Source organism: Labrus bergylta, chromosome 17 (assembly GCF_963930695.1).
Source record: "Labrus bergylta chromosome 17, fLabBer1.1, whole genome shotgun sequence".
In the NCBI taxonomy this organism is placed as follows: Eukaryota; Metazoa; Chordata; class Actinopteri; order Labriformes; family Labridae; genus Labrus; species Labrus bergylta.
Window position 1 is genome coordinate 19,476,568 of NC_089211.1, and position 16,699 is coordinate 19,493,266.

Below are 16,699 nucleotides of genomic sequence, written 5' to 3' on the forward strand. Positions count from 1 at the left end.
TACAAACTGTGTTCAGATTTTTCATATCTTCCTGTGCAAAAACCCTGAGCCAACAGTGAGACACAGCAGTGTAGCTGGTAAACATGCAGGAAAAGTATCAGATCCACAGGGACCTCATTTAGAACAGAACGGGGAACTGCTTTTTTGAATTGTAGCATTATTTAAGCATTAAAGTCATTTCAAGTCTCTGGGATTTGATAGAAACAACACTTAACAGGGGTATAGTATGTAGAAAAGGAGTCACAATAGGTTCTGAATCAGCCGTCTCTTGGAGGAACAGACTGCTGAAGTTACACATACCTGACATTTCTTGAGAACAGTTATTCAGTAAAGCAGCAACCTAAGCTACTTTTCCGTGCCCTGTTTTTTGCTCTGTCGAGACTCACTTTGTTTTTACCAGTCAGTCCCGCGGGCATACAGCCCTCTGTATGTGACACTGTCGCTATGCAGATTTTTTTTAACTTCGCTTGCTCTGCACTGGCAACTAAGCCTGCAGGATTTTTTCAGTGTAGGAAGCCGTACCTTTAAATCCCTGCACCTCCCTGAGAGTGTCTGGGATCTTGCAGCGACTGTTCCACTCTGCAAGGTGACTTAATGGGGCTACATGAGGGATGGTCACGAATCCCAAACTCATTCTGAATTTTACTCCTCCTGTCTCCCATGTACCTATGCATAATTACCCGTGTAATCTGCTGATAGAGGAGGTCAGCCAAGAACTCAAAATTGTTACTGACTCCACAAAAAACATACAAATTACCTCTTAGTCCTCTTTTAGCAAATGATGTACAGTAAGTGAGAAAATGGATCACATAACCACAATTAATCTTAAAGTTATTTTATGTGTTTATTGAGTTTTAAACAACCTTGTTCCTCAGCACATCTGATTTTATTTACTGTTCCAGCTAGATCACTAAGGTCCTGTACTGCATTGGCTCTTTCAAAAAAATGTTGATAATCTTTCTGATAAATTTCCCGGGGCATGCCCTTTTTACTTTTAATTCCCGTAAACTGAGGAAACCACTACATCTTGACATCAAAAAGGCAAACTCTGCCTGTATTCAAAGAGGAATAAAATAACTTGTTGTTTTTTTAAAGATATTTTTCGGGCCATGTTAGGCTTTATTGGACAGGAAGCTGAAGAGAGACAGGAAACGTTGGGAGAAGAGAGTCGGGTATGACATGCAGCAAAGGGCTGTGGTAGGATTTGAACCCACAGCCGCTGCGATGAGGACTATAGACTCTGAACATGGGGTGCAGGACATAACCACTTTGCTATCCGGTGCCCCAGATATAACATTTTAACCCTAAGTTTTAATGTATAATTTATTTTTTACTGTAGTTTCCTTTTTTCGTTGTGTTGATTTTAATAACTAGTCTATTTTTCTACTGATCCTTTTCTAACACATTCGTTTTTACCTTTATTATTTATGGTCTTGCTCAACTATATTTTGTTGTGGTTTTAGTTCTCATTTGCTGACTGTTCAATGTGAAGCACTTTGGGTTTCCCAGTTGAGTTGAGTGGTTTTTGTAAAGCATCAGAATTCTAAATAATGTAAAGACAAAAGACATCGCTTCAGTTCTGGTTGTTCATCACAAGCTGGTCATTTTTTTGTGCAGTATTTTTTTTCCTTTTTCTATTTTTATATCAGTCAGGATTCAGTCTAGATGTAAAGGACACTCAATATTCATTGTTTTTCTCCCTGACCTTATAATAGGAGCTGGCATGTTTTTTTCTCTATCTAAGAGAGAGTCTATCCTCAAATTTAAACCCCCCTACACTACTTTTTTTTCAGATTTTAGGTGTTTTTTTTATTTTTTTATCATCTGTTCTAAAAATACAACCTCAGCCTTCAAATGGAAAAAACCTCAAAGAGATTTATAAATGTCACCAAGTGAAAGAACCAGTGCCGGAATTCAGTTTTATAGAGAAGCTGTCTCACCTCCTTTAGCGGGTCATTGAGTTCACTCAGGATGTTGTCCTCGTCAAAGATCTTGCCTTGGTAGCGATGTTCATAGTAGTCGTGGATTTTCTGCCTCATGTCTGCTGGAAGCTTGTGGAAGGACATGTATTGCTCCACTTGTTTGTACTGGAAACACAGAAACAGAAAGATTTCAGTTCAAGCGAGCATACAACAAGCGTACATAAAGGGTTAGTACACATGAATCTACAGCATAGCTCCTGGAAAATGCAGCCTTCACATAATCTGTCCTCATGTTTCTGTACTGAGGACAATCGGTGCTCTCACATAGTCACAGTGCCACGTCCCGGTTCTGTGTGTGGAGGCAGAGACAGAACAAGCGAGGCAGGTGGTGAACGAATGAGTACAAGCCCGCGGCTATGTCAGACCAAGGTAGCAGTTCTGATTATCTCGCCCATGCAGGAAGCTTCATCCTAATAGGAAAGTGAGCTATGATCTGATGTGAACTAGCACGTTTACTTGATATCCTGGAGAGATTTTAGAGCTTGATGAAGTGATAATTATTTGCGTGGTTTCACCTGAATATTTTATTGTGATACCTCTTATTCCAGCACATGGGTACAGTAATGTTTTTAGGGTGATCGGAGATGATGCCAGAGTTTCACTTTCTCTCTTCCTCACTTACTGAATAAAACAATCATACAGGCCTTGCTTAAAGAATGTGAATGTGTTATTTATGAGAAACTTTAATACACATTCTTAAAAAATATTTAGCAAGATCATAGAATTAAATGACTATAAATGTCCTCACATATTGTGTTAATATGACAAGATAAGGTCATAAAATGTATTTACTTTATAAATCCCTATACAAATTGAATATATTACGATCACTGTTGTTTACCAAATGAAGATGTTGTTATGATGCATTAGTGTTGAATATTTTGTGAAAATGTCAAAATTCAATTGATGATTCCAGTAATACTTACTGATACAAACCTAATGTAACATTTCAAAAAATACCAAGATGTTATTTTTTTCTAATATGTATACACTGCTTTGAAGCAGAACTATAGTATCATGTTTACTTTATTTACTCAACAGACAAGTCCCCAAAAAGCACAAGATACTGTATACCCTTTCAATTGAAATATATGTTTCATAGAAGCTTGATTGAATATGAAACAAATACATGCACTCGTGCATCCTTTCAGTTTAGTACACAATTGTATGGAAGAGGGGACAAAGTGGAAAGGAGGAATAGAGAGGGAAATACAAATTAAGAAAAGAATGAAGGATTGTTGGCCACACTATCAGAAAGCCAGATGGCCGGTGACTGTACTTTTTTTTTTTTTTGTATTGTGCATGCATGGCTTGATGGTGGACCTTTCCGGTTGTGCAATACTGCCACTAATAAAGATGGGAGAACCATCCTGTATCTGGTAATTAATTGAATCTTAGGCGGAGTAAAAAATCTGTCTACATTAACCTCAAGGCAAGTGTCGGCCCTAAGGACAGAGAAGAGGAGAAAGAAAATACTTACAGCTCCTCTACTTTGATTAGTTTCCTCACATGGGTTTTTTTTTTCCAAAGACAGAGCTGTGAAAACAATCTTCCCAGACAGTCTGAGGTCCCTGACACTTGAAAATAAACACTGTCTCTCACACTGCCTCTGGTAATCACAGTGGAGCTGTAGGTGAGAGCCAAAAGCAGAGAGAGGTTTGTAGCCAAGTCCAGGTTCAGGCTCTATGGCCAGTTTGGTGCAATATGGCCCACAGACAATGGAGTCTCAATCCACCATATTTTCACCAGTCACCATGGTAACAGTTTTTCTCTGGCACCATCTGCAGAGGTGACAGCCATAGTCCTGGTTTGCAAAATCTATGAGAGTAGGAATCATTGGTTTCTTCTTGATGTGTCAGAAAATAAAAAGTAAGTATTTATAAAATCTAGTATTTGGATTGATTCAAATCTAAACTTTTGGGACTTAGCAGTGAGTAACATTTACTCCTTTCCTGTCATGCCTGAGGAAGATCTTGTAGATCTAAAATGTTGCCATGTTTTAATAATATTGCCCATTGGGAGCAGAGCAGTGTGCAGACATTTCACTGTTTTTCAGGCTTGCCTGTCATATCATCACGTATTCATCTGTGATGTAAGAAAGGAAGTGGCTGACTTCTAATGTAAGCTGAATGAGTTAACAGACGTGTTTTTAAAGGAAACATGGCCAAATGTCATTTTGAATTGTTACTTTCTTTTTTTGATTACTAATCAAAAAGGAAGCAGAGATTTGTCACGTTCCCAAAATGTCTCTGAATTGCAACCTTGCAAAACTATGCAACAACATCATGACATCACTTGAGCTCCCGAGGCTAATTGTGACATCAGAGCGAATAGTTGCCATATTGATATGGTGAATGCCTCTCATTGAGTCCTCTTCTGATTCTGGGATTGCGTCGGCGAAAAAGGTGCAACAAGGCCATTTTGACAGGCTGGTCAATCGGCACAGTCAGTCCTCCAGCTTTAGGTCATATAAGCTTTTCATAATGATGACATAATCCCCCCTCCCACACAAATCGAAAATTGCATTGGTTTATCATGATGGATCAATGCTGACTCCATTTCTAACCATTGTCCTTCTATTTGTTTCTCTCATTCTGTCTGTCTGGGATAGTCAGGCCTACATTCACCACGGGATGAACCATCATCAAAATTTGGCTGAATGAAAAGCTCCTTGCTCTAGCTTCATTTTTTAACATATGGTGAACAAATTTTGTTCTGTTATTGCATGACTGCTTGCTTGTACACAGTTCTATATTTCTAGTACATATTTCAAAGTATTTTGATTTGACATGGGTGCATGCAGATTTCAGAGTCTATCTATCTAAAAAAATATTTTAACACTGATTGCTGCACATTCCAGGTGCACCATTACAGACTAGTTTGTGATTTGTCATGTCCTTAGGCATTAAAGTGGTCTATATGAGGACAGATAGGTAGTTAAGTCGGGTTTACATTACTGATTTAGTCAGTATATAAGATCAGGCATAGTTCTACATCTGCTGGTTGACTCACAGCTGTATGCTGCTTTACAGTGATTCAGCACCAGGGCATCACAGCAGGCATGTCTAGAGATTATGCATGCTTTACATCATCACTCCCCTCTCCTCTTTCCTTCCATCTTTTATTAATTATTTTCATATTGTTTGCATATTTTCTTTACTCTTATACAGTTCCAGTCACCTAAGGACATGGTTTTTGCTGTTGAAGTAGAGCCTACTGAAGAAGACAAGAATGATTGCTTTCATCATTCTTCCTCTCCATTCCTCATCTTCTGTCCTTGTCATAAACATCTTCTGTCCTAAGCTAACCTCTAACCTTTCACCGGCATCCATCTCTGTAGCCGTGTATCCAACCCCCCCCCCCCCCCCCCCGCAGCTGTGGCAGTGATAGATGTAATGACTGAGCACCCTGAACTCATCCCTGCTGCTCGTCAGCCTGCTCCGATGATATGCACAGCCACGCAGCAAATCAGCCCTCGCCGTATCCGGCCCCACACTGAGGCTCTGTTACCACGAACATGGCATTCACAGCCTCAAAGCTGTCACTTCAATGTCTGCAGGGATGCTGAGGGGACAGAGTGGGATGTAGATTAAGCAGATTTGCCGGGAAGCAGATGTACATACGTACTGAGCACGACACATGTCACTAATGCAAACTTTCATCGGCTGACTTGTTTGCTTTAGGCAACCTGCTGTCTTGTTTTTATTTTGTTTTTTTTTTAAGTGGAATGTGCTGTGACATCTGTGAATCCTATCAATCATACAATTATTTTGGGTTATAGTAAATTCAATTCATGGAGAAATTGCCCCCCTGGCGGGAATTAAATAACCATGCCACTGATTCAAGGAACATTTTGTGAAGTGTTGTTTTTTTTTTGTCAGACATAAAAGGGTTTTCACTGAGCATGCTCCGTCCCACCACATCCACATCTTCTGCCCTTATGCTTTGAGTCAATCAAAATCTTTTTCCTTCTCTCCACCTATCAGAGAGTGAAATCGTACGCTCCCATGTACTTTTACTTGTTTAGCATGACTAGTTCAGGTTCTTCTCTTCATTCGTATTTCCCTCCCCTTTTTAATAAGAAGTGTGGGTCGGCTCTTTTACTAAAATTTAGCAATTCTATTTGTATCTTTTAAAAGTAATCACAGATTGTATTCCTGATGCTGAGCTTTATGGTGCAACCACAGACTGAATGAAAGAGTAACGCAGAGACCCCACAGCATTGCTGCGTACCGTGTCCGCATTTGTTTTGTTCCATCTGATGGTGCACGCCGTACCCTACTTTCGTGGTTCCCAACCTTTTCATGGTTGTATTTTTCATACAGGATTTTGTGGTAGAGACATGTCAATCACAATCCCAAAGCATATCCTTCTCTCTTGTTGATTTAACTCTATGTAACCATTATTTAAAAAATGACATTGTGCTTTATCAAATAAGACCTTAGTCGACTGTTTAGAGAATGCAGGTTTAATACTTAACTTTTGAGAATGAGGCAACATTCACTACTTATTGGATTCTGTGATAACAACACTATAACACTGTACTAAAAGCACACAGAAGGGTTGTTTCTCTGAATTGCTTTGACCGTGGGAAGCAGCTGGCAAGGTCAGGCCATCGTTTTAGAATGGATTGATAATGCTTAAATGCGTTTATGTGCATGTGTAAATTAATGAACTGGTATTTTAGCATGGCCTGTTATAGTCATGGCCAAGGTGACTCTGCCACTTCCCTGATAAGAATTATGGCTACAACCTTCTGAAGGATAACTGAAGTGTGCGTTGTGTGTCAATTGCCTGCCTCAGTGTGTGTGTTGGTGTATCTGAAATGACACACACATATATACTGTACATATTACAGGGCTGTAACTAGTAAAAAATATTTTTGGCATCATTTAGTTGGATATAGAGCTGAAACCTTAAGTTGATAGACTGCAAACAGTTGTGTTTAAAGGTCTTTCAACCAATGAAAAAAAATAATAGTACCATATACTCCAATGTGAACAATTAATTTTGTCTATTTATTTCATGGCATAAAAAAAACACATCACAGTTTTCCATGATTATACCATAACATTTTTTTTTTTTTTTTTTAAGATTTTGCTTTCAAATTGGATAAATTAATTCATTATTTGTATGAAGCTGCTTTAGCTCTTTTGACAGCGACCAACCAAACAAAAACCAACTTCTGTTTTATATGACTCATCATCCTGCAATGACCTTGAATAAAGTCACTTTTCCATTTGCATTAGAAAATTCCTATATGTATGTTGGATGGATCCGTCTGTTGCAGCTTACATCATCTCTGTAATCACATAGGTTAGGGATCAGCGCTTCGTTTTAATCATAACTACAGTATTTCCTTAAGTAGATCAAAACAAACCATAGAGAACTGCAATCCCCTGCACTACAATGCTATGTGCACATGGAAATCTGCAATGTAAGGACAGGAAAGGTTTCGGGGTCGAAATCAGGCACTTGCGTGCATCAGTCATGGCCTTGTGTTCTGGGAATCAGCCAGCCCCCCCCCCCCCCCCCCCCCAAGTGCAGATCACAGATGGCGGCTCGGCTGAAGCGCTGGATAATCACCCTCCATGCAACAAAAATAAAAGTGATGTAATATGGCAGAATTGAATTGAAGGTAAAGAATAACATGTGTTTACTGGCAACATTCAGACAATGAGGTGGCCGGTTATGTTAAAGACCTTTTCAACCCTATGGCTTTGTATGATCTGCTTGGGAACAGAAAATCCTCATTCGCGTTCCTCGCCCCGCATATTGTGATTTGTAAAGCTCAACGCCCTGGTCCACAGCGAGATCACCTAATTTATTTAAGTCAAGCTCCATGAGCAGGAAATGTAGGCAGCTGTAAAGAGCAAAACCCCTTAGAATAATACTTTAAGACCTTCCCAGTGGGTTTTACTTACCTCAACACATTAATGATCTGTAATTCATACCATTGTGTTCCTTTTTTTCAAAAATGTTTTACTTGATTGAAATTCCATCCAGTATCATGCAAATCCTCAGGTATTTTGTACAATAATGTCTGCCGTTTGGTTCTTACCTTCTCTTGGTATTGCCTTCGTGAAGAGTCCAGTGATTGGATTAGCGCTGTAGCATGGCCAACAAACATGGCGTAGCATGTGGCCCCTACAATCATACTCAGCATGGTTATCCACAGGTCTGACATGCTGACAGGCGCCCGGGCACCGTACCCGATGCACAGCATGTGGCTCATGGCTTTGAAGAGGGCGTAGGAGTACTGCTTTCCCCAGGAAACATTCTGCAAGGATGGAGCAAAAGGGGAATGGAGAGACAGAAAGGGGTAGGGGGGAGTTACTGCAGGGCAAATCTGATAAGGAAGGTTATTCGACAGGTTCCCTTTGATTGATTACCTGAAACTCTACCAAACATTTGGACAGTGTACTCTTCATTTACTATATTCACATGCCATCTTCCTCTTGAATTACGCTCATGCTCATTTCCTCACTTAGACAGGTTTCCCTTTAATGGATCAAAGAACCTCTACCAATTACTTGGACAGTATAATCCTCATTCACAGAATTCACACATCGGCCATTTTCCACAGACATCGCACTACTTTACTAAGTAAGGTTAGGGAGCTCAAATGACGTTATAATTTGAACTGCTGTTTTCCAGGTTGCACATGCCACTCCATTCGTCCATTAATATTTACAGTCTATGCTTAAAGCCTGCACTAGGCTGCTGAACTTTCTACCTGTCTTTTTTTTTGGAGTCAATATGCAACACTTAAAATCCTCTCTGACCTCCCCCCCCACCCCACCGCACCCCATGGTTGGAAAACGGCTCAGATTTGAAGTGCTCAAAGTTGCATTATTTACAGACGTCTGAGGCCCTGCTTAAAACCCTCCTTCACAGCATGCGGCGCTGAGAAAGGAGGGGCGGGATGCCCTGGATTGTTCTGCCGTCTCTCAGAGGTTTGGTTTTCACAAGTGTCGTAGGAGTCACAGGACTCGGTGTGTTGGAGGCAGAGGAGATGACAAACAGGGTTGAGAGGAAGGGAAGACAGAGCTGACAGTCTCGTAATATATCTGCTTTAACCTACAACAGGCTTTCTGTTGCAGATAAAGTAAGTCTGTCACCAAGGACTCTTGAACAGCTCTCTGTTACAATCCGAAGACGTGATTTGTGCTGGCTGAGAGTCGTTCCCTTTTATCGTTCTCAACATGTGTTCTGCCCACAAAGTGACGTATCATGTTCCTTTAACTACACAATGACTGTGAGTTGAGTTCACGAGGCTGCTCTTATCTAATAATGTGTCCAGCTGGGTTTATGAGAAGCCGTTTCATTGTTGTCTCGTCAGACCAAGTTGTTTGAAAAAGTCGCTGCCGACTGGGAAACAAGAAGATATGCTGCCAGGCTGGAGTTTAATGCTGCCACTTAGGATCAGCCTCTATGACTCTTCATGTATATCAATAGCATAGTTATATAAGTCTAATGGATAATACACTTTCTGAGATTATATACACTCTAGGACTGGAGTATTTGGAGGAATGGGTGGTTCTTATGCCAAATAGGTTTTTTTGGTATGGATTCCCAAAAGATCCAACGACCATCTTTGGTAATCAAGTGACAACAAAGTTATAGTTTGATTATATCTATTAGCAGATTGGAAGTGACACTATTGGACCTACATAAATGGCAAGGAAATTACACAAGTTTTATTTTTCTTACAGCATGAAAGTCAGGGATTCGGGGGTCAGACCGTCTAAAGCAAGGTCTCGTTGACAATCAAAAAAGCAGATTAAATCTTCTCCCACCACACTTTTTATGATATTATATTTTGGGGGCTATGTCCAACCATTTTTTGTAACTTTACAGGAACAGAGTGATATTCATTATATTTTTTCACAGTGATTTGCCAAGTGACTGGTAAGTAAGAAATTTGGCAATTTGAGTTTAATCTTTACACAAATTTGTCCTTTTTACAATTCAAACATGACCACATATTGTACTAACTATTTGATGACAAGCATACATACAACTTAAAGCAAATCTTTTAGACTTCTCAAAGAAATGTGTTCTTTTCGCCATGCAATCTGAAATCAGTATGGATCCCCCTAAAAAGGACCCCTCTCTTTTTGTGCACCCGAGCCCACAAGTACTGTAACTCAATTCTATAATCAACCTTTTCATCGTGATTTCTTTTTCTTCTCCTGCTTTTTGATGCCTTCAGCCTCAGGAAAAGTCACGTCTCAGAGTCACAGCAGGGATTAGACTCTTTATTGACACAGTAGATGTCAATCTTGTACTTTCTGCCTGGAGACATGCAAAATCACCAGTGAGCAGACTAACAGGCCCATCAAGGCTACATCTGTGAAATTGAGTGAGTTCCTAACTGGAGGCTAAAGTGACACCTCTTTGGTACAGGCTGAAAATCACAGCCGAGTTGCTGACTCCTCAAACACCTTAACCTCTTATAGCAGGAAATGCTGAGAAATGCTCCATACACAACACCTATCTCCCAAAACAGAATAGCTAATGAAAGAAGGATAAACACCTCCAGAGAATAAAGGTAATCTGTTTTATTTCTCACTGGTTGACATACAGTTCCTGTAACATGCTGCATTGTAATATAGAACATCTCTTCATGCCTCCTTTTGTCACGATGGTCTACATTCTGCTCGACTCCACACTGTTAATCATCTAGGATTTAGTAACTGTGTAAATTTACAGCTAATTTACATGCCCTGGATGACTCACCGGCTCATCTCCATACTGATTAGAAAACTGTGATAATTACACGTCAGCATTAATAAACAGAGTTTAGTGTGTTTGTTTTTCTCCAAAAGAACAAACAAGATCCTGTCTCCAAGTGCAGCACAAGCCTTTTTTTATGATGTGACTATGATAGAAATGTCGGAATCACCAAAAAAGAATAGAGCCCTAAAACTGGGTTAAAAGTTATTTTAGCACATGTTAAAAGAGTATATCTAAAAGTTTAACAAAATAACTAGTTTCTTCATTAAACTGATGCTCCTCAAACTTGCATCTTTTTAAATTACATATTGCCAAACAATCAATATTGTTCAAATAGAAATAAATATCACAATCTTATATTTTGCCATGTCGTCCAGTCCTATTTGTAGAAACTTTATGAGCAGTAATGTGGTATTCTACAGTTGAACACTACACACACACTGAATAATCTTTTAACACACACAGAGATAACAAACCCACCCAAGCATGAAACTGGAACAAATACCATTTGTGGGGTCATGGGCCTTAGGTGTCCTTTCACATGCGTACATTTAGCGTGCGTGCTTGAGATGGTTATTGAGCAACACTGCAGAATGCTTGTGTTGACATTTGTATGCATGGAAAAACAGAGAAATGTGTTTTTGCCAAATGAACACAGAAAAGCTGAGGCGACTCGCTGCAATTTTTGGCCATTTTGTTTGTGTTCACATTTGATGCACAGATAAACACATCCAACAGGGAATAACTGCGCCAGGAGAGACCATCATATAATCCTATTGTTGTATTGGTGGTATATGGCTTTGGAATTGGTGTAGCATGTCATTGCACCATACAATGTTTTTATAGAAAGAAGATAGGATGCAGTTGCTTCTATGTCAGAACTGGTAGGTAGCAGGTATACTATATATATATATATGTATAGATATAGCTGACCCCGAACAGTAAAGCGGTATAGATGATTGAAGGATGGATATAATTAACCGAGCCTTTCAATCTGTAAATATATATTTGAAACATTCATAATTTGCTTGTTGAGAAGTGCTGCATTGTCGTCACCTAATGTTAATTCTGAATATGTTTGCACTGCTAACAGATGTTCACTGCAGCTGGTTCATCTAAACTTTAGTAATAATGTGTATGAACAATTACGTTGGCACAAAGTAAAAACCAAAATTTCATAATTCCATGATCTATCTCAATTTGCAATTTTGATATGAAATCATTTTTATTTTTCTGTTTACTCATTGGGCCGCTCATTGGTTCGCTAAAAATGTAAAGTTTCTATCACTGTCCGCTTTCTTGATTCTAACTGAGCTGGGGATCACCAGAAGTCCTTATTGATATAACTAGATACCATCACATCAGTAGAAATCATAATGTAACACATGAAGTATTCTTTGAGTCCAGTTTTATAACACATCGAGTCAGACACTCACACAGAGAAGTAACTTTTTATGGAGGAAGTCATCTATTTAATTTTTACTCATCCATCCAGCTTTTAGGATTAAAACGTGAAGCGCCTCCTTAAGTAGCCATGAGTGGCTTTGTTAAGATTTTAAGCAGGTATTTCAGATGCTAATTTACAAGATGATTACCCAGCTGCAGATTTACAAAATAACAGCAAAGCAGCTTTCCTATACAGTAAGTTGCATACTTTGACTATTGCAACATGTGTTGTGGCACATTGCAGATGTTTCCTTTAAGACCTACAAACATGGAAAGAGAAAAAAATAAAAAAGGATTACAGCCAGCAGTTGGTTAAGCATCTCACAGATGCAGGTTCAATAACATTTCCATAACATTCAGAGACAGTGTTAAAGTCCACAGTCATTCTGAGACATAATGCATGAAGATTGCAGCAATAACATCCGCAAAAGTACTGGTTTGATTCCAGTGTGTATTTTTCCTGCCATTAAGTGACTCACAGCTGGTCTGGTGCATTGTTATTGCAGTCAGCACTACACTCCCATGTTCAGTTCACCTATAGCAGAAATCAGGATGAACACAAACATGTATTTTCCTCAGTATGTGGAGGTTGCGTTAAGTGTGACAACCTGCAGAAATCTCAGAGATTGACAAGAGTTATTTTGCTGCGGTTTCTTGCTGTGTAGCCTTTATGTCCTCTAGGGAAGAGTGACTCATTGCAGTATTAACACATTCTCACCACAGAATGCAGTTTCTACTTCTTCTTTTTTTTTCAATCCCCTTGATTTTAATAAATGTGGCTAACACAGGAGATGTATTCAGTTCCTCCACAGCTTCAAATATAATTAAGCTCTGGCTGCAGCAAAACAAGTGACATCAGTTACTGCATATTCATGTTCCAGCAGCTCGGTCTTTGTTTACAAGCCGAGCAGTAAAGTGAGTTCACAGGCTTCATTATGCAGCTGGCGTTAACACCAATCTAACCCCACACAATTGTCAGACGATTCACAACAACAACTTAAAGTTCTATAATTAGTCCTAGACTGTGCTTCAACAACTTGCCCGCATTTCATTTCATTAGTCACAACATCCAGCCTCGAAATGACTCAAGATGTTACTGGTTATGTGACCAGAGAGGCAATCGATGATTCACCATCATCCCAGAACTGAGTGGGACCCAGAGGTGTCGGTTGTTGCAAGATCAACAAAGAAGTATGAGAGCGACGGGATCTAACCCACAGCTGAAAGGACAGGAGCAGACAAGAAGATCTCACAGGCAGACAGAGCAAAAAGGTTTCTCATCTGTACTTCCAAAGACCAACACTGATTCGGTCGCTGTTTGATCAATCCCACCAGAATTTCACTAGCTTCTTTTTGGATTGCTGCAAATGTCTGATTTAGTATCAGCTTTTTCATCGCACTTTTTTTCCCAACATACACAAAAATATCCGTACTAAATTACATTAAATTACTCACTCAAATATCTCCGAAACACAGCAAACTGTCTAATGCATTGGGAAAAATGTGATGCACAATATTCATTTTTCAATTACATAATCAAACTACAAGCTGTTCTCCCTGGGAGGGCACAGAAGGGCCCCACAGTCTTTGAACACATCAGCGAGGAAGCACAGGGGTCTGCGGGCAAGAACGCCAGCAAAACTGTTAGCTGGCAACAGAAATGACTCACAGCGGTGAGTCTCAGTGTGAAGGAGGCGCTTCTCTTTGTCTCTTCAGATTCAAGCTTGCATAAAGAATAGTTTAGTGAGTTGGCATGTCCAGGCTTCGTTTAGCAGAGGTCTCTCCTGTTTTTTGTAGGTTGTCCCTTTAAGGTTTGGTTAGTAGTAGGGATACAACTAACAATTACTTTCATCATAACAAATTACTTGTGAATTATTCTGCCAATTATTTTCTCATTTGGTCAATTTTTTAATAATTTTTTTATTGAGGAAAATTCCCATAAAATGTACACTTAAGTGCATTTCAAGGTCAAAGACTATTACATATTCAGCTTGATACTTGATCAGTCAAAAACAAGCAACAAATTGCATCACTTGAGTAGCCTGAGCATGTAAAGATTTTACATTTCTGATCCACTGATAAATGAATCAACCAATTGTTTGGGCTGTACTTGTTTATAGGTTAGGTTAGGCAGTAGTTTATGCTGGACTGTCATGTGTTTTAACAAGTTATCTAATTTGTGATCTATTTATGTACCGATCTCGATCTTCTTTATTCCAATTTTTTTGTTCAGGCTACTTCATTCTTGTTTAAAAATTCACGCCCAAAAACAGTCAAGACATGTGTAAGTTAAAGGTATCTTTAGCTTGAAAATAGGGACCCAAACTGAACATATAAGCACATAACAAAAGAATGTATTTTGTAAAATACATGAAACAAAACACGTTAATGAAGTTTGACACCTTTGTTTTATCCTTCTCCTTTTACTTTAAAAAAGTGTTATAAATAGTTGTCTGCAGTATGAGAAGTTAGTCTACTTTTTCTTTTTCTATCCAATCATGTGCAATCAGGCATGCAGCGGCCACTTTCCCTGACGAGCTCTCCCTCAATCAGAGAGGTTAAACTAAGAAAGGAGTGAACCTGTTTTATGTTTCACTCTCGATGCAGTTCTGAGTGTCCATTCTTGACATTCTGACACCACTTTTCTTTTTTTTAATAAATTTTCTTGGGCCTTTTTACCGTCATTGTATAGAACAGCTGAAGAGAGACAGACAATGTTGGGAGGAGAGAGAGGGCGATGACATGCAGCACAGGCAAGGTCGGATTCTAACCCACAGCCGCTGCTGTGAGGACTATAGCCTTAGAGCATGGTGCGCGCGACATAAACGCTAAGCTATCGGCGCTCCTCGTAACACCACATTTCTGAACACAGCGTGCTCAAACTCTCATGTCATCAGCATAGACTCGACACCCCGAGTCATTGTTTCATTAATTCATTTCATAAAGGCAAGATATGTTTAGTTTGACATCACCACTCGTACATGGAGCAATTGAAAGTGCCTTTAGGGTTCAAAACAGAACTTTAAGAACCTCATTAAGCACAAATAAGATATTTAAATACAAAATTAACAAAAATTTAAGATCCAAAGTTGTGGGAACTTCCCATCAAAATCTCACAAATTCTTCAGTGATGTCTTTTAATTGTTTCTCTTGTCAAAGCCTCAGTTAAAAAAAAACATACTGTTCATTCAAAAAAGCACCAATTCTTAATATAAGAATATCTGCAACCAGCATATTTTTATTAAGAATTTTCCTTGAATAAAGGGATTTTCCAAAACTATCTCTTCATCTATTAATTGTTACAGCTTAAGTCAACAGTAGTAAACCAACAAATCACAGCTTCTCAGATCTGGGGAAAAAAAAAGAAGTTTTGTATTTCACGTTTATGAAACCACTCTGTCTTTGTTGACCGACGGGCCCCGAGAGAGAGAGGAGAGAGAGAGAGAGAGAGAAGAGAGAGGTAGAAAGATTGATTAATTCATGACCTCTGGATGGGGCGCGCCTGTGACTCATCCAGAGGTTTGGGGGGTGGGGGGGATGGAGAGATGCGGGTGGTCAAGGGATAAAAGAGGCCAGGGAAGGGTGAACGAAGCTGTAGGGAGATGGTTAGACGGGTCTGACTACCTACAGTGTCTCATTGAAACATGAATCCTGAAGTATATATAGAACACTTTGTAATGCTCGTCACACGTACTGCTGAATGATATCTGAATATCTTAAAGGTTTGGACCGTTTCTTGGTCCCAACAAGAAATACAAAAGGAAGAGGGCTTTTTTTCTACTTTGCCACAATATCTCATAGACCATAAGATACATTCATAATGAAATGAGTCTTTAGTTGTTACCCAATAACTAATCCAGCTATAAAGCTAGATTTGGTCCAAAAGATTTGTCCATTTGGAAAAGAAAACTTAAAGAAAACTAATATTTGAAACTGAAACTAAAATTGTTTTCTTAATCTTTATCTTATTTTATTCTAAGTTTGTATCTCAAATGTCGAAAAAAGTATTCACACTAAAAAAAAACAAATCTGGGTCTGAAAATGAACTGCAAAAAAAATGTTGCAAACTAGATTGAAGTTAAATGTAAATATTTGAGTATAAATATTATTTAATTACATTTTTTGTTTAGATAGATTTTCACATTTTAACATTTTTATGTAATAGCTCAAGTTTTGCCTCTCGCCCAATGACAGCTGGAAATGGGCTCCACCCCCTCATGAGACCTCGAACAGGAAAAGCAGTCTAGATAATGGATGGACCTCATTGTTTGGTGATTTAACTTTTTAATTTTTGCAGACGGGTTGCTCTTACCCCAATAACCTTCAACCGTCTGTATGTTTCATAGTTTGAAGCCTGAAGAGAAGCATTTAGCACACTGATACAAACAACATACTCTTACACACACATTGTTCAATCTTCTGTACATGCAGACCAAAGCAGCAGCAGGTCACCCTCTGGCCCGGGCCGACAAAGCGACAGCAGCACTATCTGCTCTGGTGATTAAGTAAAAGCAGCCTCTGAAGAGTAAGAA

General features: G+C 39.1%; 1 protein-coding gene across 1 annotated transcript in view; it reads right to left on the reverse strand.

Annotated features, from left to right (window-relative positions):
- LOC109990782 (potassium/sodium hyperpolarization-activated cyclic nucleotide-gated channel 1) overlaps positions 1-16,699 on the reverse strand; it is an 81,202-nt gene that overhangs the window by 25,238 nt on the left and 39,265 nt on the right. The window contains exons 4-5 of the mRNA XM_020643002.2: positions 8,044-8,262; positions 1,941-2,087 (exon numbers count right to left, since the gene is read on the reverse strand). Of these exons, the coding sequence (XP_020498658.2) occupies positions 1,941-2,087; positions 8,044-8,262 (366 nt within the window). The remainder of the gene's footprint in view (positions 1-1,940; positions 2,088-8,043; positions 8,263-16,699) is intronic.